The 21,664-nt window shown below is 40.8% G+C and overlaps 3 protein-coding genes across 4 annotated transcripts in view; all 3 read left to right on the top strand.

The window, feature by feature from the left end:
- The first annotated feature begins 1,008 nt into the window (after nt 1-1,008).
- On the top strand, nt 1,009-2,767 carry LOC114656766 (gamma-crystallin M2-like). Its single transcript, XM_028808379.2, has 3 exons — nt 1,009-1,041; nt 1,123-1,365; nt 2,458-2,767. The coding sequence occupies exons 1-3, from the start codon at nt 1,033-1,035 to the stop codon at nt 2,728-2,730; spliced, it is 525 nt and encodes a 174-aa protein (XP_028664212.1). The 5' UTR covers nt 1,009-1,032; the 3' UTR covers nt 2,731-2,767.
- A 14,617-nt stretch (nt 2,768-17,384) lies between these two features.
- Nucleotides 17,385-21,664, top strand: part of LOC114656110 (gamma-crystallin M2-like) — a 123,142-nt gene continuing 118,862 nt past the window's right edge. For both annotated transcript variants that reach the window (XM_051931406.1, XM_051931404.1), the window contains exon 1: nt 17,385-17,400. In XM_051931406.1, coding sequence (XP_051787366.1) covers nt 17,392-17,400 — 9 coding nt within the window. In that variant the 5' untranslated portion in view covers nt 17,385-17,391. The remainder of the gene's footprint in view (nt 17,401-21,664) is intronic.
- Nucleotides 17,478-18,489, top strand: LOC114656765 (gamma-crystallin M2-like; the record flags this gene model as incomplete). Its single annotated transcript, XM_028808378.2, has 2 exons — nt 17,478-17,729; nt 18,206-18,489. Coding segments are annotated over 2 exons (525 nt in total), but the record flags the coding sequence as incomplete, so codon positions are not given.

Genomic DNA, 21,664 nt, shown 5'->3' with positions numbered 1-21,664 from the left:
CCTTAATGTTTATACCAATAGTACCAATTCCAAGGTCCACATAACTTAACTTCTCCTAATTGTTTGTAGTTACTGAATAAGCAATAACATTAAAAATAGATAGATAGATAGATAGATAGATAGATAGATAGATAGATAGATAGATAGATAGCTAGATAGATAGATAGATAGATAGATAGATAGATAGATAGATAGATAGATAGATAGATAGATAGATAGATAGATAGATAGAACTGGACTACACTGGAGTATTCAAAAATAATTATGTTTTACAGTTTACTGCGTATGTGTAAATTAGTAAGGTTTACATTTCAGATCAGTTTTCTATTTAGGCTTCTGCCTCACAGCTAAATCAGCCTGAGTTCATTTCCTAACCTGTACACTATTTATATCTCTAGATTCTCTTTTTCTCTGTATGTCTCCCACAATCCACACCCCCAAGGAATAGGCTGATTATTGATTCTAAAATGTCCTGTAGAGGTAAATGTGAATGTGAAGGGGAGTGTGTCCACTGATGGGCTGGTGTCCCATTTAGGTTTGACCCAGTACAGGCAGAAAAGCCTCCTGACTGCATGAGCCATTAAAGGATATAGCAGATTTGGAAAATGGATGGATTGATTCAAAATCTATGCAATATTTACTGCTGGAAATTAATTTTTAGTGGGAGCATGTTATTTTTATTAGGCCTGAAAAACTTCCATCAAACACTATAGAGTAAGGTGTAGAACATTTATTTGTTCTTTTTAGATAATAAGTCTCTTTCATTAAAAGAACAAAACCAAATAACTTTAAAAATGCAGTATCAGTAAACAAAACAATGCCTTTTTTAATCAGGACTGGGATACAGAGAATATGGACTCTCATTACAATGGCATCCTATAGTAAATGAAGGCCCAACTAGTTACAAAGAAGGACAGAGCTGATTCATCAGGTCTGTACATTAGAATAACAAAAACCCCGCTTGGTCATACAGTATAAAGGCTTCTGCATGCAGTAGATTTTCAGACTCTGTCTCAGGATTTAAACCAGAAAATGGGCAAGGTGAGAAGTTCTTTCACATTTAGTCCTGCTAATAGATATGGCAATCTGATAATACTAACCTTTTTGTCATATTTTTTTCAGATCATTTTCTACGAGGACAGGAATTTCCAGGGCCGCTATTATGAATGTAGCAGCGACTGCGCTGACCTGCACTCCTATTTCAGCCGTTGTAACTCCATCCGTGTGGAGAGCGGCTGCTGGATGGTCTATGAACGCCCCAACTACATGGGCTACCAGTACTTCCTGAGAAGGGGCGAGTATCCCGACTACCAGACCTGGATGGGCTACAATGACTACATCAGGTCCTGCCGCATGATCCCTCAAGTAAGTTTAATAAAAAAGTACTTATTAACGAAACAGTGAGTGTATTTTCTCTGGTTATTACAGTATGTGTACACCAGATGATTTTGTAATATAAATGCTCCGCAGTGCACAACAGAGATTGTTATACAGAACCTTTAATGGTGAAGGTGACCCTAAAACACATTACACCACAGTTGTTACACAGTGACTCAGTTGCTTGTGAAGGCTGACATGCAAACATGGCTTCCGATTCACTAGACCAGACCTTCTGCTAATGGGTACATACTGTATGAAGGGATGCCTCATTCTTTAAATAATCAAGATAACATTACTAAGTTGGATATACTGCCATGGTATGTTCTGATTCACTATCTGCTTCACTGTGAATTATATTGGGTACAATGGGTTCAGAAAATAGATCGTCTAAAGTCAGTTTGGATGGTTTTAAAGGTGGAACTTCCATGGTACTCAGTCTTTGTGTACTGTTTCAAAAAAATAGTTATTGAAAAAGTAAAATGCCTGCAGTTCTTAAACTTACATGGATATAGACAGAACACAATGTTAAATATCGGGACCCTCCAAAATGATGATTTCTGTCACGATTTGTTTAATACACCTTTTGATCAATATAATTTGATTAGTGTAATTAGTATAATTAATATAATTTTGGAGGGAATATTTATTGTTAACTATGACTGAGTTCAGAGGATTTGCCCTTGCCTGATTCTGTAAGGATGGGCTTTGTGACCCTAAACTGGATAAGCAGGTAGAAAAAAGCTGATGGATAGATTAATTATTACATTACAATCATTATTTCATGGGTTTTCCTCTCATTCCTCCCATGTACACAATAAAGTGCTTGTCAGGTTTACTGGTTATTCTAAATTAGTCCTGTGTGAGATGTGTACATGAGTAGGCCCTGAGCTGGAGTGGTGCCCTGTATGCTTCTTCGTTCCTTGTGCCCAGTGATGCCATGCTAAGCTCTTTTTTTCCCATGATAATATACTTTTTTGATTAAGTGAGTTTGAGAATACTGTATTGCATTAAACAACAATGAAAAATACTTAAACAAAAACTGACTTTTTAAAAATGATTGTTTATTTCTTTCAACAGTACAGAGGATCATACCGCATGAGGATTTATGAGCAAGAAAACTTTGGAGGACAGATGATGGAGTTCATGGATGACTGTGAGTCTGTCCAGGACCGCTTCAGTTACCCAGATATTCACTCCTGCCACGTAGACGGCTACTGGATCATGTATGAGCAGCCCCACTACAGAGGACGCCAGTACTTCTTGAGGCCTGGCGAGTACAGGAGATACAGTGACTGGGGAGGCATGAACCCTAGAATTGGCTCCTTCAGGCGTATCACAGATTTCTGTTAAAAATGATACTGCTTATGCTTTAAATAAAAACATTTCAAAATCGTATTTAACTTTTTGTACTGTGTGATATGTACTGTGTGATCTGGAGCACGTGTGGTAGCACCTTATAGAGGGATGATCATTAGCATCGTTGAATTTAACATGATCGTGAACTAAAACACGATCATTATTGAAATTCAGATAGATGGCTTCAGACAGCAATAATATAAGCTTAATATTCAATATTGGTCAGCCATGCATGCATCTTTAAAAACATGACCACAAATTTTGTTTTGATTGTATTGATTTTATCCATCCATCCATCCATTTTCCAACCTGCTGAATCCGAACACAGGGTCACGGTGGTCTGCTGGAGCCAATCCCAGCCAACACAGGGCACAAGGCAGAAATCAATCCCGGGCAGGGTGCCAACCCACCGCAGATTGATTTTATTAAAATCAAATAATATTCCATACAAATAAATCAAGTTTTACAAAAATAGGTTTGAAACAAATCACCACACATTACTTGTGGCCATCAGATGGAGCTCCAGCCGCTCAATCCCGACACAGACAGACGGCGACACAAGTCTTGCCACACAGCACACCTTTATCATAGTGGGGAAGTGCTTTTCTTTCACTCCTCACAGTAGAACAGTTCCCACGCACCAAAGCACAACACAATACATCCTTTCTTTTCTTCCTTTTCTCTTCCTTGGTCATTGCTCATTGCTCATTTCTCATTGCTCATCTAGCAAGCTTCATCCTCTCCCTCCCGGCTCCCCAATTGAAGTGAGGCAGCTCCTTTTATACTGCTCTTGGGAGTGCTCCATGTGGCTTGTTAGCCAGATTTGGAATTACTCCGAATGTACTCCGAAAGCCGAATGTAACAGGGCTCTGTCACCTCCATAGCTCACCCTGGCGGCATCCACGGAACCCAGCAGGGCTGCAGTGAACTCCCAAGAAGTGCTCCGGGAATCTGAGGGGACCTGCCATTTAGCAGTCCTGCACACATCAGTCCCTCAGTGCTTCCAATATATTGGCCTCATGGCTAGGAAAGGGCCACAACCGTCTGTCACATACATTATACAGGTCATAGGTATGGCAACTTTATGTGCAATAACTGCCTTTGTGAAAGGTCTAAGTATAGATGTGCAGTTTTTTGGTGCCTGAATCAAGAAATCTCAAGTCTGCTTTCAAAGAAATCCATAAAAATATCACTTTGTGTTCAAATATATTTTTCCTTATAAGTCTGTCTTTTATATTATTTACAAAAAGCACCCAACAAGGTTCATTTACAAATATGAAGATGAATGTAAACATAAACTTAACCTTCACCATAAACACATAATTTCACATATTGAATATCAACTATACTCAACACAACATGTGTGTGCTTATGAACACATGGCAAATCATTTTCAGTCACAAATGCATACAGTAATTTTAAAGTAATATTTTTGAACCAGGCATGCTTAATGTTACTGCCAGGAGATTCCAATATATGTTAGCTTCATTCACATTGCAGAAGTCACTCTCACAGATCAGGACCTGTGAAACCGGGCTTGCGCCACATACCACACTAACCCTGTGTCACTCAGACCCATAGACCCTTAAAAGGACACCATCGGCCACTCAGCAGTGTCTCAGATATCTGGACATATGTGGAAAAGCAATGTAGCGCTTTTGATTGTTAAGTTTTGTTATAATGTCCTCAACTTTCTATTATAATGTTGCTCTTTCACATCATTGTACTATTGAGGCCACTAGGGAGTGTCACAGAACTCCAAACCTCAGACACAACTACAACAACACAAGTTCTCATTTGAAATTTACTGTTTTTATTTTTATTTACTTATCACAGGTCTCTTCCACATCTCTTTTCCTTTTCCTCTCTGTTCCTCCTCTATTCTTCCCAGGTGAGCTTTGTCATTCCTCCATATCTGACTCTGACTCCCTGGGTAAAGTGGACAGTCCCCTTTTAAATCTGACCCCTGGGAGTACCTCCAGTGCCAAAACCTTTGTCTCCAGGAAGCAATTCTGGATCAGTCAGGAACACTTTGGAAGAGAGGATTTATCATTTACCATAGAACCCAACAGGGCGGCCCTATGGAACCACTCTCCCATGCTGGCACCCAGTGTGCACAGGATCTGTCATCCAATGTCTCTCATTTCTTCTGACCTTCCATCAAGGAAAAGGACTGCTAACTATCCCAGTTAGAAAGACATTACAGACATCATGCTTTAAAATTAATAACTGCAATATCATTAAATCTTTGTTTTGAGGCTTTACCTAACATAGGCAAAAGCTTCTTTCCAAACTTAATCCTCTGCCTGGTTGAGAACATCACATGTTCCTGAAGCGTATTAATGCTAAGACACAAACTTTGGGACTGGGGAACCATGGAACAGCAATATGAAGCAGACTCCAGTACAATATATTGTGCAAAAATGGCAACATAAATAAATAAATGAATGCAGCCTTAAAAAAATCACAGTTCTGTGAATAGTGAAACCTTCAAAGAAAAAGTCCTGACTAGCCCATGCCAAGGATAAGTAGCCCCCCAGAAACATCAAAATCATTTTTCACTGTCTCTCCTTTACTTTCCAGAGAGCTAGTCTTCCCATCACCAACACTTCATCTCAACGCTAAAGAAAACCCTTCACCTTTTATAGGATCTCCCACCACCAGTTTCCAGTGATGATGCATTTTACTTCAACTTTCTCTCCTCCCATCCATGCACTTCACTCTTTTTCTGGTTGGTTGCCAAATCTGTTCCTACTCATATCATGGTGTATCCTTCGCACTTGAGCCTTCCAACTTACCGCAGTACGTTTGTGAACACTCCTGAAGAATGGCAGCAGGAAAAGAACAAACGTGTGGCACAACTCTCAGGCCGTGGGCCCCAAACTCAGCTGTCTGCGCACGCCTCCCTCTGTGCTCCCATGAAACTCATGCAGTGCCACTGCCCAGGCCATATACAGTGCATCCGGAAAGTATTCACAGCGCATCACTTTTTCCACATTTTGTTATGTTACAGCCTTATTCCAAAATGGATTAAATTGACATAATGACAACGTGAAAAAAGTTTACTTGAGGTTTTTGCAAATTTATTAAAAATAAAAAAACTGAGAAATCACATGTACATAAGTATTCACAGCCTTTGCTCAATACTTTGTTGATGCACCTTTGGCAGCAATTACAGCCTCAAGTCTTGTTGAATATGATGCCACAAGCTTGGCACACCTATCCTTGGCCAGTTTCACCCATTCCTCTTTGCAGCACCTCTCAAGCTCCATCAGGTTGGATGGGAAGCGTCAGTGTACAGCCATTTTAAGATCTCTCCAGAGATGTTCAATCGGATTCAAGTCTGGGCTCTGGCTGGGCCACTCAAGGACATTCACAGAGTTGTCCTGAAGCCACTTCTTTGATATCTTGGCTGTCTGCTTAGGGTCGTTGTCCTGCTGAAAGATGAACCGTTGCCCCAGTCTGAGGTCAAGAGTGCTCTGGAGCAGGTTTTCATCCAGGATGTCTCTGTGCATTGCTGCAGTCACCTTTCCCTTTATCCTGACTAGTCTCCCAGTTCCTGCCACTGAAAAACATCCCCACAGCATGATGCTGCCACCACCATGCTTCACTGTAGGGATGGTGCCAGGTTTCCACCAAACGTGAAGTCTGGCATTCACACCAAAGAGTTCAATCTTTGTCTCATCAGACTAGAGAATTTTCTTTCTCATGGTCTGAGAGTCCTTCAGGTGCCTTTTGGCAAACTCCAGGCGGGCTGCCATGTGCCTTTTACTAAGTAGTGGCTTCCATCTGGCCACTCTACCATACAGGCCTGATTGGTGGATTGCTGCAGAGATGGTTGTCCTTCTGGAAGGTTCTCCCCTCTCCACAGAGGACCTCTGGAGCTCTGACAGAGTGACCATCGGGTTCTTGGTCACCTCCCTGACTAAGGCCCTTCTTCCCCAATCGCTCAGTTTAGATGGCTGGCCATCTCTAGGAAGAGTCCTGGTGGTTTTGAACTACTTCCACTTACGGATGATGGAGGCCACTGTGCTCATTGGGACCTTCAAAGCAGCAGAAAGTTTTCTGTAACCTTTCCCAGATTTGTGCCTCGAGACAATCCTGTCTTAGAGGTCTACAGACAATTCCTTTGACTTCATGCTTGGTTTGTGCTCTGACATGAACTGTCAACTGTGTGACCTTATATAGACAGGTGTGTGCCTTTCCAAATCTTGTCCAATCAACTGAATTTACCACAGGTGGACTCCAATTAAGCTGCAGAAACATCTCAAGGATGATCAGGGGAAACAGGATGCACCTGAGCTCAATTTCGAGCTTCATGGCAAAGGCTATGAATACTTATGCACATGTGCTTTCTCAATTTTTTTGTTTTTAATAAATTTGCAAAAATCTCAAGTAAACTTTTTTCACGTTGTCATTATGGGGTGTTGTGTGTAGAATTCTGAGGAAAAAAATGAATTTAATCCATTTTGGAATAAGGCTCTAACATAACAAAATGTGGAAAAAGTGATGCACTGTGAATACTTTCCGGATGCACTGTACCCATACAAAGAAATTACAAGCCTTGCAAGCAACAACAACACAAATGCAGCTTTCCAAAAACATAGCAAACAACATCCAACTAGAGGAAAGGCAAAACAAGCAAAGCAGTGCTGCTTCACACAGTCTGTAGTCAGTAACAGACCTTTTTATAACCAAAGGCGGGTTGTGCCAATTAATTATTTGTGAGAATTTTGCTTTTGAAGAGCACAGAGGAAAAATACTTGTGCAAATAAATAATCAAAATTCTTATGGTTTACACCCAGAAAGTTGTATGATTCCAGGTTTAGCTTTGCCATGCAGTTTTAATATCATGATTAAAAAAATAATTGAGCCTGGAATATTGTTGCGTAAAGCTTCCTATACATATTGACAGAAGGCACTCACAGCCACCATGTTTTACTTTACTCCACTCCACACTGTTGTTCTCTATGACAGTTTTAAAATTCATGGAACGGAGTAAGCATCTTTGTGGTTCCTTGAACAATTCAATGCTAAGCAATTTATCCATTTGCGCAGAAGCAAACCCTTTTTAAAAAAATTGTGTTGTTCATTTTCGGAGTTCATATCTGAAAGGTAACAAGTTTTCTAAGGAGACAATACTTTGTGCATGACTTGAACTTTCCATCTGTTCTTGTGCGTCTTGCTATAGAGGTAGCCACTACTCAGCAGTCAGTGAACATTCACCTTGGACACTCATTCTTAACAGTATGATGTATCTCATTGTTCTCTCAAGAATACCTAATGGCATTACAATTAAAATATACGTATATTTAGAACATTTCTGACCATAATTTGGGAGGAATGCCAGAGTTCACAAGTCTTCTTCTGGGTTGATGACTTCCAAAATGGATATTGGGAGAGAAGATACAACACCTCAGTGGTACTGAGTTGACTATGAGCGGCTGTAGAGAAAGGTTTCTCAACCTTTCTGGTGTCATGACCCACTTTTTTCCATGTGAGTTTCTTTCCAACGTAAGAGTTTGTTTTCCTTGGTGAACTGAGCATGATCACCATGGCTTTGTTGAGAAACAAGCAGCACAACCCACTTTGCCACCACCCACGACTGACTAATATTAAAAGAAATAACAACTCACAACCCACTGGAGGAAGCCCACTGCTCTAGAGGGGACAATGATTTTTAATTTTTTAGTAATGTGGATCCAGTTCAAGCACAGGGAAATAACAGCCTCCATGAATATATCTTCATCCAAATTCATTGAGCAACCTACAACAGATGGAAGCAACTTCTTCAGCAGCAGTTGACATGAAAACATTCTTCATTAAAGCTTTCAAAATTTACATTAGAATGTTTGCTACTATCGCTGGGAACATCACTCAGTCTATGAGGCAGTTCTCTTGTTTTTCACTATGTGCCCCTGGAAGAAAGAATTGCCTGAAGTAGTCTCTCCATGAAATGAATGGCCAAACATTGTGAGGCTTCAATGAAGCAGATCATACTTGATTTGAGAACATAAATTAAGAGAAAAAGTTGGATAAGAATAGGGATATTGAGCCCGACATACTTGAGATTTTGAATGCCCACAAAGTACCACTATCTATTACATGACTTGGCATGTACTGTATCTGTTGTTTTCTGTGTGATGAAATAAACTATAACGTTTCTACAAAATGTATCCTTACTGTGTCCTAGTGATCTCATTGAAGACCTTGTTGCAAAGTAATAAATGGGCATCCTCCCTGGAAAGTCTGTCTAGTAGCTCATTTCCAAAATTTCTATACTGCTGTTGTGTCTGTTTTCTAATAAAGAGGCCAAAACTGTGTACACCATTGCAAATGAGGCTTCACAAGTGTATTTAACAGCTTAAGCATAACCTTCTGTGACTTACTGTACACTTGATACAGTGGGATGTGTATCATCTGCTGTGTACTAATAGCTTACTTAATCACTTCTGTATACCATCTGGTTTTGGACAGTGACAAGTCCATCATATCTCAAAAGTTGTTTTACATAAGGTGTGTGTTCAAGTTGCTGGCCCCTCGATTGTGTACTAATAGTTAATATTTTTACTTGATAGAGGTAGCATGATGGTGCAGTGGTATAGCACTGCTGTTTCACAGTAAGGAGACCAGAGTTTGTGTCCTGGGTCCTCCCTGTATAGAGTTTGCATGTTTTCTCCATGGGTTTCCTCTGGGTGTTTCAGTTTCCTCCCACTGTCTAAAAACATGCAGAATAGATGAATTGGTAATCCTAAATTGGCCCTAGTGTGCAGCTGAGATGTGTGTATGTGTGTTTGCCCTATGATGAACTGGCATGCTGTCCACGGCTTGTTCCCACTTTGTGCCCTCTGCCAGCTGGGATAAGTTCCAGCACACCCCTGTGACCCTGTTTAGGGTAAGAGGATTAGAAAATGACTGACTGATGTTTACTTGATACATGCAACACTTTACATTGTATCTGATCAACAGGAATTCCAGTCGAAATAATTCTGCAATGGTGCTGATGATTATAAGATATCCCCCAGTCCTGCTAGTTTAGTATCATCGTAAATGCTCATAAGCTTGTTGATTACAGACCTGTTTACATCACTAATTAAAGTGAAAACAACAGTGGCTGATCCACATACAGTAATTCTGTGGGACCCCATTTTTACACCTAATTTGGAAAAAAAATTTTAGCTCTATGATTAATTGCTCCTGTTTTTAAGCCAATGTTGCATCTATTTGCACACTGCTCCTTCAATTCCTAGTTATTTTAGTTTAAACACCACCATATCTCAATATAAATTAAGATAAATTATATTGCATGCACCCCTCTGAACAAATATGTTTGTTGATTCCTCATGAAATTCTAAATTTCTAATTTGTGAAATTTTAAACCAGTGTTAACTGTTCATTAATACATCTTTGACCAGCAGGGTGTGTTGCGGAGCCCCAAACCCCTACAGACACACAGTTCCAGGTGCAAATGCAGTATTGTGCTTTTATTCACAGTACTGTGTATTATTTACATGTGTCCTTCCCTCTGTGGACTAGTGACTCCCTTACACTCCAGTACAGGGTAAAGTGACATCAGTCGCTTCCTTGCTACCCAGTCAACTGTTGTCTGTCTCCTGACTCTGACTCCCTGAGCTGAATGCATAGCTCTATTTTAACTTTGGACTTGGGAGTATTTCCAGTGCCTAATCTATTGCCTCTTGGAAGCACTTTCAGGACAGCCAGGACTACAACAGTCCTTACATCGTCACTATCTGAGAGCTCCCTCTGGTGGCTCCCATAGAACCTGAAAGGGTAGGCACATGGGACCACAATTCCCACGCTGCTCTGCGGGTAGCCACACTGGGACTTGCCAGATGGGATGTACGGGGGGACATTCTGCCCATAGCAGGCAGCCACAAATCCTATACAGTATATACAGTATATAGTGTGTAGTGAAAAAGCACAAACTTTAAAAATCAATAAACAAACAGGTATCACTAGCTAAGCGGAGGCAAAGTACAGTCCAAAACCTGGCCAGAGGTAGACTGACTCGAAAGGAGGCTGGCGTGTGAGTGAGGAGGGCCCTACCCTACTCTCAACTCTTGACGTCACACTTCCCCCTCTCCTCTGATTAGCGCGAATAAATCACTCCTGTAAGCGAACTATGATACTAAGTGCGATGACAAAAGTCACAAAATCAACCAGAATGATCAAGCAAATTATAGGAAAAAGCCCAATCTAAATACATTAAGTAGTTCTCTCGTGAAAAGCTGACAGACAGACTGACGTTGGATTATATATTGTCACGCACGAGCGCTTAGGGAGCCGCGGAAGGACTCAATAGCGAGCGCGAAACCCGGTGCAAAAAGGGAATGGCGGGCATCTAACTTCTCTCTCTCTTTTTTTCCCAGAAAGAAGGAAACGCCAACACCCTAATACTGCCACGATAACAACACTTCCTCGTTCTAATTCCCTCTGATGACATCACGTTTCCCAGAAGACCATTCATCTCCTTACCCAGCATTCCTCTGATTGGCTTCCGGTCCCCCACTATAAATGTTCCCCAGTTTCCCCCTGTTTGTTGTCGAATGTCGATGTGTACTGAACTAGTGCTGTTTTTTTTTTTGGTTTTGGCATACTGTACAGTATAAGCCCCAACCCTTTATCTTGTCTCTGTGCTTAATTTTACAATATATATATATATAGAGAAGGAAGGTTGCCGGTTCGAATCCCGTAAATGCCAAAAAGTACTCTGCTCTGTTGGGCCCTTCAGCAAGGCCCTTAACCTGCAATTGCTGAGCACTTTGAGTAATGACAAAAGCGCTATAGAAATGCAAAGAATTATTATTATTATTATAGAGAGAGAGAGATATGTGTGTATATATATATATATATATATATATATATATATATATATATATATATATATATATATATATATATATATAAAAAATATATATATGTATATTATATAGCATATATATATATATATATATACTATATATATTGTCACACACGTGTGTTTAGGAGACAACTAAAGGGCTCAAATACATATGATTCCATGCCAGACCATGGGCTGGCGAAGTGCACTAATTTTCCCTCTCGATCTTTTGCAGACCATTCTAGGGAAATCCCACCCGACTCTGGGGCAGCCAATGACGTCACTTCCGGTTCCGGTATTGATGACATCACTTCCTGTACTGGCCTTTAAAGCCACCATCTTGTCTCAAGAGAATCAGTTCTGTTTTGGACTCAGTTGAATGAACATGTCTTTGTTTTTGAATGAGTTTTGCAGCTGGGAAAAATTATACGGGTGGCTGCCCCAAACCTTCTCAATGTCTTATAGTCGTTTTTCTGACAGTGGCGTAGTCGGCAGGATGGAGAAAACCCAGAAGAGAACGGGACCGGACCTAAATCATGTCCAGGTGGGAGAGTACCTGGGCCGAGCTTTCAGGTGGGGATTGCATCTCGGATTTCGGAAAGAACCAGTGCAGACTCCACTCCCTTTGTCTAGTTCCGGGTCACCTAAATCAAATAGGGAGAGTGTCGATGGGACACACAGACGTGGGCTGGTTTCTATGGGGGAAATGATGGGGACTTATTATGTCTCTCTCGGAGGAGGGAGCTGTCCTCCCCACCGGGGCTACGGTCCCAGAGGAAAGTGGAGATTCCCCAGACCAGCAGGTGAGGAAAGTGCAAGACTGGAGATTTGACCCTGAGCGGTCTACCCGGGAACAGCTTGATGTTCTCTGGGAAGAGGTGGCAGATTGGTTAAGGCCCGCTGAATGCATCACCTTCCAAATAGTTAAGAAAGTGGCCTGCTTTTTATTAATAAATAGCCTGCCAGAGCATTTCACCCAGCCGGTCTGGGGAGATTTTTCTAATGTAAACAAGCTCATTGAGCTCATTGAGACATCTAGGGCAGCCTAGCAAATTGGGAGAGTAGAACGGTCCTTAAGCAGATGCCGTAGAGATTACATCCCTCTTAATCTGCCCTCTCGGCATAAACTGGAGTTTGCACCGGAGTCCCCGATTCCACGGGCACGGCCCTCGCTCTGGAGCGAGGCGGAATGTAAATGGAGAGAGAGGGATGGATTGTGTGCACTTTCAAACCCCTTGTTAATGGCTCATAAGGGACAGGTGATTATAAATGGTTACAAAGTAGAAGCTCTATTTGATTCCGTCAGCAACATTTCTATTGTTGACCGCCAATACGTAGTACCGCGACAATGGTTAAAAACAAAGACCAGAATTACCTGTGTACACAGAGATGTCCGCTCATATAACTCCGCCCAATGTTTCATCAGCCACAGAGAATCACTTAAAAGAATCACTGTAGCAGTCCTCCCAAATCCACCGTGCGCTGTGATTCTCGGGCAAGACGGGTCTGATATTAAAAGCGGTGAAGTACTGATCTCTCCTTATTCGAAATTGGGCCTAGTTACAGATGGGAATCCTCTGTCTCAGGTTGTCTCCACACTGTGTACTCAGCAGGTGGAGAGAGATATGGGAGACCAAGAGAGGGATGGGGAACTTCCTGGACCATTGCGGACCACTACATCATCTTTCCGTGTCTCGCCAGAATGGAAGGACTCTCCGCCCCTTGAGGTCAGACCAGACCCTCTCTCAGATCTGAGCTTCCAATTTAGACAAACACCAGCCTCATTTAAAAGGAAACAATGGAATCTTGATTCCCTTAAGTTTGCTTAGAATGCAGTTGTCCTAGTCAACGGCCAATGCACCATTCAGCCCTTGCCACAAGGTCCCCACTTTGTGATAGGAAATGATTTATTATATCGACTGAGTGAGCAGATATATCACGTGAATCTGCTGAAACCGTGGAAGGAAAGGGACCCTGATCCCACCTGTGGCCAGCCCCGCTCCTTCTTTGCTCAGACTAACACACTTAACTTCGGGTCTAATTTGAATACTCGACAGAGGCGAGAGCTCGAAGCAGTTATCTCATCCATCGGTGGTGGCCGAAAACCTTGGAAGGACCTCTCTGGTTGCCCACGATATTGTGACTGAGCCCGGGGTCATAGTCCGAGAACGCACCTATCGTCTTCCCGAGGCAAAGAAGGCTGAAGTGGAACTGAAAATCAAGCGCATGCTGGACCTAGGAGTCATAGAGCAGGGGTGGGCAGATTCAGTCCTGGAGGGCCGCAGTGGCTGCAGGTTTTTGCTTCAACCCAATTGCTTAATAAGGAGCCCTTATTGCTCAAGTAACACTTCTGCTTCACTTTAGTTGTCTCGCTCGTTAAGATTTTGAACCCTTATTGCTTATTTTAGTCTTAAACAGCTGTATTCTTGGTTTTTAATTGCTCCTAATTAGCAATACCATGCAAATAACAAAAGAGACCAGCATTTCTCCATTTAGCTTGTTTTTATTTACACCTGTGTGTATTTATCACGCACTATTTGGTTTAATTAAATACATGGAAGGAAAGTGAAGAGAAAAAAGTGAAGCACTGAGAATTACTCATCTGTTTAGACTTCAAATCATTTGGATGATATCCTTAGAAAGGAAAATAAATCTAGGATTTGAGAATGACCTGACATGGCAGAGTTAAAGCACTAGCAAGCTATGCAATTAAATAATTGACAAAGATTGGTTTTTAATTAAGCAACTGGGTTGGAACAAAAACCTGCAGCCACTGCGGCCCTCCAGGACTGAATCTGCCCACCCCTGTCATAGAGGAGAGTCATAGTCCCTGGTCCAGCCCAATTGTCTTGGTTTCTAAGCCCGATGGGAGCTGGAGGTTTTGCAATGACTTCCGTCGGCTTAATCAGGTCTCACAATTTGATGCTTATCCAATGCCTCGTGTAGGTGACCTCCTTGAAAGGCTTGGACAGGCTGAATATCTGACCACACTTGACATGACCAAAGGATACTGGCAGGTTCCTTTAACGGATTACGCAAAGGGTAAAACCGCATTTAGAACCCCTAGTGGGCACTGGCAGTATCGTGGCCTTCCATTCAGGTTACATGGGGCACCTGCAACTTTCCAGCATCTGGTGGACAAAGTGTTCCGGCCCCATAACATGTATAGTGCTGCCTACCTGGATGACGTCGTCATCTATTTCAGCACCTGGAAGGAACACCTACAGCACATCTGAGCGGTATTACGGACGCTGGGCGAAGCCGGTCTTCGAATCAATCCAAAGAAATGTTTCTTTGTTTTGGAAGAAGCCAAATATTTGGGCTACCTGGTGGGTCGTGGTACTGTGAAGCCGCAGTGCTCTAAAACAGAAGCCATTTTGACATGGCCCCATCTGCGAACCAAGCGGCAGGTCCAGGCATTTCTTGGCTTGGCAGGGTACTACCACCGGTTTGTACCATGCTTTTTGGAGAGAGCCATGCCCTTGACTAATTTAACAAAGAAGAGGGCTCCTAACACTGTGGTATGGACTGATATGACTGAGGCAGCCTTCGGTGACTTACAGTTAGGTCCATAAATATTTGGACAGAGACAGCTTTTTTCTAATTTTGTTTCTGTATATTACCACAATTAATTTTAAATGAAACAACTCAGATGCAGTTGAAGTGCAGACTTTCAGCTTTAATTCAGTGGGGTGAACAAAACAATTGCATAAAAATGTGAGGCAACTAAAGCATTTTTTTAACACAATCCCTTCATTTCAGGGGCTCAAAAGTAATTGGACAATTGACTCAAAGGCTATTTCATGGGCAGGTGTGGGCAAGACCGTCGTTATGTCATTATCAATTAAGCAAATGTGGTGTGAGGTGTGGTGTTTGCATGTGGAAGATTTTGCTGTGAACAGACAACATGCGGTCAAAGGAGCTCTCCATGCAGGTGAAAGAAGCCATCCTTAAGCTGCGAAAACAGAAAAATCCCATCTGAGAAATTGCTACAATATTACGAGTGGCAAAATCTACAGTTTGGTACATCCTGAGAAAGAAAGCAAGCACTGGTGAACTCAGCAACGCAAAAAGACCTGGACGTCCACGGAAAACAACAGTGGTGGATGATGGCAGAATCATTTCCATGGTGAAGAGAAACCCCTTCACAACAGCCAACCAAGTGAACAACACTCTCCAGGGGGTAGGCGTATCGATATCCAAGTCTACCATAAAGAGAAGACTGCATGAAAGTAAATACAGAGGGTGCACTGCAAGGTGCAAGCCACTCATAAGCCTCAAGAATAGAAAGGCTAGATTAGACTTTGCTAAAGAACATCTAAAAAAGCCAGCACAGTTCTGGAAAAACATTCTTTGGAAAGATGAAACCAAGATCAACCTCTACCAGAATGATGGCAAGAAAAAAGTATGAAGAAGGCGTGGAACAGCTCATTATCCAAAGCATACCACATCATCTGTAAAACACGGTGGAGGCAGTGTGATGGCTTGGGCGTGCATGGCTGCCAGTGGCACTGGGACACTAGATAGATAGATAGATAGATAGATAGATAGATAGATAGATAGATAGATAGATAGATAGATAGATAGATAGATAGATAGATAGATAGATAGATAGATAGATAGATAGATACTTTATTAATCCCAAGGGGAAATTCACATATTAGTGTTTGGGACTGGCACTGGGACACTAGTTTTTATTGATGAGGTGACACAGGACAGAAGCAGCCGAATGAATTCTGAGGTGTTCAGAGACATACTGTCTGCTCAAATCCAGCTAAATGCAGTCAAATTGATTGGGCTGCGTTTCATGATACAGATGGATAATGACCCAAAACATACAGCCAAAGCAACCCAAGAGTTTATTAAAGCAAAGAAGTGGAAAATTCTTGAATGGCCAAGTCAGTCACCTGATCTTAACACAATTGAGCATGCATTTCACTTGTTGAAGACTAAACTTCGTACAGAAAGGCCCACAAACAAACAGCAACTGAAAGCCGCTGCAGTAAAGGCCTGGCAGAGCATTAAAAAGGAGGAAACCCAGCATCTGGTGATGTCCATGAGTTCAAGACTTCAGTCTGTCATTGCCAGCAAAGGGTTTTCAACCAAATATTAGAAATGAACATTTTATTTCCAGTTATTTAATTTGTCCAATTACTTTTCAGCCCCTGAAATGAAGGGATTGTGTTAAAAAATGCTTTAGTTGCCTCACATTTTTATGCAATCGTTTTGTTCACCCCACTGAATTAAAGCTGAAAGTCTGCACTTCAACTGCATCTGAGTTGTTTCATTTAAAATTCATTGTGGTAATGTACAGAACCAAAATTAGAAAAAAGTTGTCTCTGTCCAAATATTTATGGACCTAACTGTATATATATATATATACACTATATTGAATGTTGTAATAATTTAAAACAAATTCCAGTTGAAAACAATTATGAAGGAAGAAAACTTTTTAATAGTATGCGTTGATAAAAAAAAAAAACTTTAGCATATTATCTCAATGACCAAAAAAATGCTTATTTAATAAAATCCAGATTAGAATGACAAGCATTTCAGTAGTAGGAGGTATACAGTATTTTAACTGTACAAGCCAATTTAAATGCGGTTACAATGAGCAGTGGCCCTCCTTACAATGACTTTACAAATGGAGGCACATTCTAGGTACATTTTAAAATAGCACATAGCTGATTCATCAGCTCGATACATTACACTAACAAAACACCTTTGTACAGCGTTAAGAGTATAAAAACCCCAGCATCTCATAGACTTTCAAAGACCATCACTGAAACTACAAAATGGGCAAGGTAGGGCAGTTTTTACAGTTCTGTATTACTTGAATAACCAAAAGTTAATGAAACTTTTCTTTTACTAATTTGTTTTTTTCTTACAGATTATTTTCTACGACGACAGGAATTTCCAGGGTCGCTACTATGAATGTAGCAGCGACTGCACTGACCTGCACTCCTACTTCAGCCATTGTAAGTCCATCCGGGTGGAGAGCGGCTGCTGGATGCTCTACGAGCGCCCCAACTACATGGGCTACCAGTACTTCCTGAGAAGGGGCGAGTATCCTGACTACCAGCGCTGGATGGGCTACAGTGACAGCATCAGGTCGTGTCGTATGATTCCACATGTAAGTTGTAAAAACATTAAAAAAACAATTATACAGGCTTAAATCAGTGCACTGAATGGACTGACCCTATGTACATGTTTACAGAATTAAGTATTACAGTGTTCATTATCGCATTACAATTTGTAAGGATGAAGTCTTATTTATTCTTCCCCACAAATAATAGTTGTTATGAACTTGTATATGCATACAGTTAGAGAAGAGCAGATGAAGTGATCAATTTAATGTGACTCAGTACAATTATATGATTAAACTGTATGACTTTTCATACAGTATTTTAAAATGTACAAAAAAACCTCAGTAAATGATAAACAGTATTCATGCGCAATTCCATTTAATCTTTGTCAACAACCATTACATAGTTGTTAGACCTTGCCTTCCCCTCTCCTACACAAGTTAGTTACACAAAGCTGCTAAAGCATCACCTCAACAGATATTCAACATAACCATAAAACATGTACTATTATTATTTTTTACAGTACAGAGGATCATACAGCATGAGGATTTATGAACGAGAAAACTATGGAGGACAGATGATGGAGTTCATGGATGATTGTGAGTCTGTCCAGGACCGCTTCAGATATCCAGATATTCACTCCTGCCATGTGGATGGCTACTGGATTATGTATGAGCAGCCCCACTACAGAGGACGCCAGTACTTCCTGAGGCCTGGCGAGTACAAGAGATACAGTGACTGGGGAGGCATGAACCCTAGGATTGGCTCCTTCAGGCGCATTATGGATTACTGTTAAAGATGTAATGTCTGATATGCATGAAATAAAGGATTTTCAAAATCATAGACTTATGGTGTTGCATAGTATCAATGCTGTCATATTCTGGAGCATGAGAGGTGACACCCTATGGAAGAAACATAACTGGTATTGCTGAAATTAACATTATTTTAAATGTAATACCTGGCATTAGACTTCAATAAAATAAGCCTGACATTCAATATTGGCCTGACATTTGCCGGGGCATTGTACGATTGCAATACAAATGGTATCCAGAGTACATTTGATTTACAACAGATAGACATGAGAATGCATGCACAATTAATTAGAAGAAGCATAACTTCATTGTGCACAATGTAAGGCCGCAGATTCACACTGTTGCTGAACAAAACTAAAAGGCAAATGGAGATTGTATCACTCAAAGGCATATAAGGTGTCACCCATAAGTGCCCGGGCTGACACATACAAAATTCTCAGCACAAAGTGCTGTATATAGCACTCAATACAATGCAAAATCATAGAATAAAGCAGAAAATTAAAAAATAAACCATAGGCATAAACACAGAAGAATGAGATTTCTGTAGTTCAATCTACCACTGCTCCTAACACAGCTCTAAAACACTGTCTTCTTAATATTTTGTTCTGAAAACACTTTGCTGTTGACAAAATAGAACTGAATGAAGGATAATGTGTTATATTTCTACATTTATAGATGTCCACATGTATATAAAGGTAGATATTAAAATACTGAGCTCACCATTATAAGAGTGGAGTTTGACAAGCTTGGGAACTGAATCTCTGGAGCATATAATAATAATAATAATAATAATAATAATAATAATAATAATAATAATAATAATAATAATAATAATAATACATTTTATTTATATAGTGCCTTTCCCATGCTCAAGACACTTACAGAATATAATAAAGAACGGCAGCATATACAGTATATAGCATTGTACAAACCAGATAAATAAATAAAGTAGATTAAGACAGTGAATTCTGAAAAAAAAAAAAAACCAGACAACATAATTGATGGTCTAGCACACACACACAGGTTACATTAGCATCTTGACAGAGAAGTAAACTGAGAGAAGGGTAATAAAGACAAGTAGAGCTAAAAGCCTTCCTGAACAGATGAATTTTGAGTTGTTTTTTAAAAGAATTCATGGAGTCAGCTGACCTGATTAATTTTGGTAGGTCATTCCAGAGTCTGGGCGCTATACAGCTGAAGGCCCTGTCACCCATGGAGTGTAGATTAATGTGGGGTACAACAAGATTGCCAGAATCAGAGGACCTTAGTGGGCGGACAGGCACATAGTGATGGAGTAGGTCACTGATGTAGTTTGGCGCGAGGTTATTTAAGGCTTTGTAGGTTATTAGTAGGATTTTATATTCGATTCTGTAAAACACAGGGAGCCAGTGAAGACGGAGCAGGATGGGTGTGATGTGCTCACTGTTGCTGGTTCGAGTAAGGACTCTTGCAGCTGAGTTTTGAATAAGTTGGAGCTGTGATATAAGATTAGAAGGGGCACCTGCCAGTAGGGAATTACAATAATCGATGCGGGATGTGATAAAAGCATGGACAAGTTTCTCAGCATTAGAGAAGGAGAGGAAGGAGCGAACACGGGATATGTTACGGAGGTGAAAGTAAGAAAGTTTCTTAATGTGATTTATGTGGGCAGAATAAGAGAGGGAGGAATCAAAAATGACACCAAGATTTTTTACAGTAGAGGCAGGTCTGATGAGATCACCGCCAAGATAAACTGGGAAGGAGCTCATTTTATTAAGTTGCATTTTAGTCCCAACAAGGGGGCTCCGCCCCCTGCTCGCTTCGCTCGCCTACCCACGGCGTTTTGAACCCGTGCCCGCTGGTCAGCCGTAGTTTCAGACGTGCATTATAGGAGTTTACGTTGTTTTGAACCCGTGCTTGCCCTGCTTCTGCGGTTTGAGATGCGCGTTGTATGCGTATATCTGTCAGTTGAGCTCGTTCGGTTTGAACCCGTGCCTGTTTTGTCTCCGCAGTTTTAGACGGTGGATAGGAAGTAAAGAACGCATTGTATGGTAAATCACAAAGATTTATTGGAATATCTCTTTATATACAATATTTGTAGTAAAGATGGTTTGTTGTCCTTGAATGATTTTTCCTTGGTATTGGAGTATTTATAACTTTAAGTTTAATGTCAGATGAACGCCGAACTCATGAGAAGGCTACATAAAGTTGTCCATGTCCAAATACGTGCTCAGAGAGGTATATGCCAACTTTGTCCATGGTCTGTGCTTGGGATTTGTTGATTGTCATGGCAAATGCAGATTTACTGGGAAAGTGGCGTTGCCCAAGTGTAAATGGCAATTCAAGGGCAGAACTTGTAAGGTCAATTCAAGGAATTAAAACAGTATTGTCAGTATGTAATCCTGTAAGTATTTTTGCTTCAATAACATTGTTTGTCATGGTGTTGATGACTAAACGTGTACCGTTGCATAAACCCTGTTTAGTATTAAGGTTTCTTAATAGCATGACAATTGTTCCGATTTTAAGGTTAAGATTGTGTTGTGGCAATCCGGCTGGGTTAATAGTGTTCAGATATTGTAAAGGGAAATTAAGATGTTCAATGTCGTCTTCAGAATCAATTTTGTCAGTACTTAGAAAGAGGTGGCTTTCTCCAGGAAGTAATGCAATGACTTGGTTATTTATGTGATCAACATCAATATTCTTTGGACATAATATAGCCCGTCGCGTTAACAGTGGTATGTGATCTATTGTTTTGGAGGCATGAGCGCAACTCCATTAGTTCTTCCTTGTTTAGCGTTAGTAATATGGATAATGGATTGCACTTACTGTTAATACGTAGCGTTTTCTGTGGTTGAATTGTTAAAAATGTATGACTGTAATGTGATGATTAACTTATGCTGCATAGTCTTCACGTGTGAGGATAACGAACCTTTAATACGGAGTGTTCGTTTATTCTTATTACCCATCAGGTGTTGTGCCTGTGTCTTGTGTGGTTTCACTGTAAATATTGTATCACTGTAATGTGATTCAAATATGTTGTGGAGTCCATATTTGTGGGGTTTCTGTACTATATCATGTTTTTGCTTGTGGGTTATTAGAGTTGCGTGGATCATGCATGTGTAATGTGTTTGCGTACTGTTTGGAGCTTTTCGTACTCCAATTGATTTGTGACCCTTTCTGGACTCCATAGT

Source organism: Erpetoichthys calabaricus, chromosome 8 (genome assembly GCF_900747795.2).
Source record: "Erpetoichthys calabaricus chromosome 8, fErpCal1.3, whole genome shotgun sequence".
In the NCBI taxonomy this organism is placed as follows: domain Eukaryota; kingdom Metazoa; phylum Chordata; class Cladistia; order Polypteriformes; family Polypteridae; genus Erpetoichthys; species Erpetoichthys calabaricus.
This window is presented reverse-complemented; position numbering and strand designations above follow the sequence as displayed.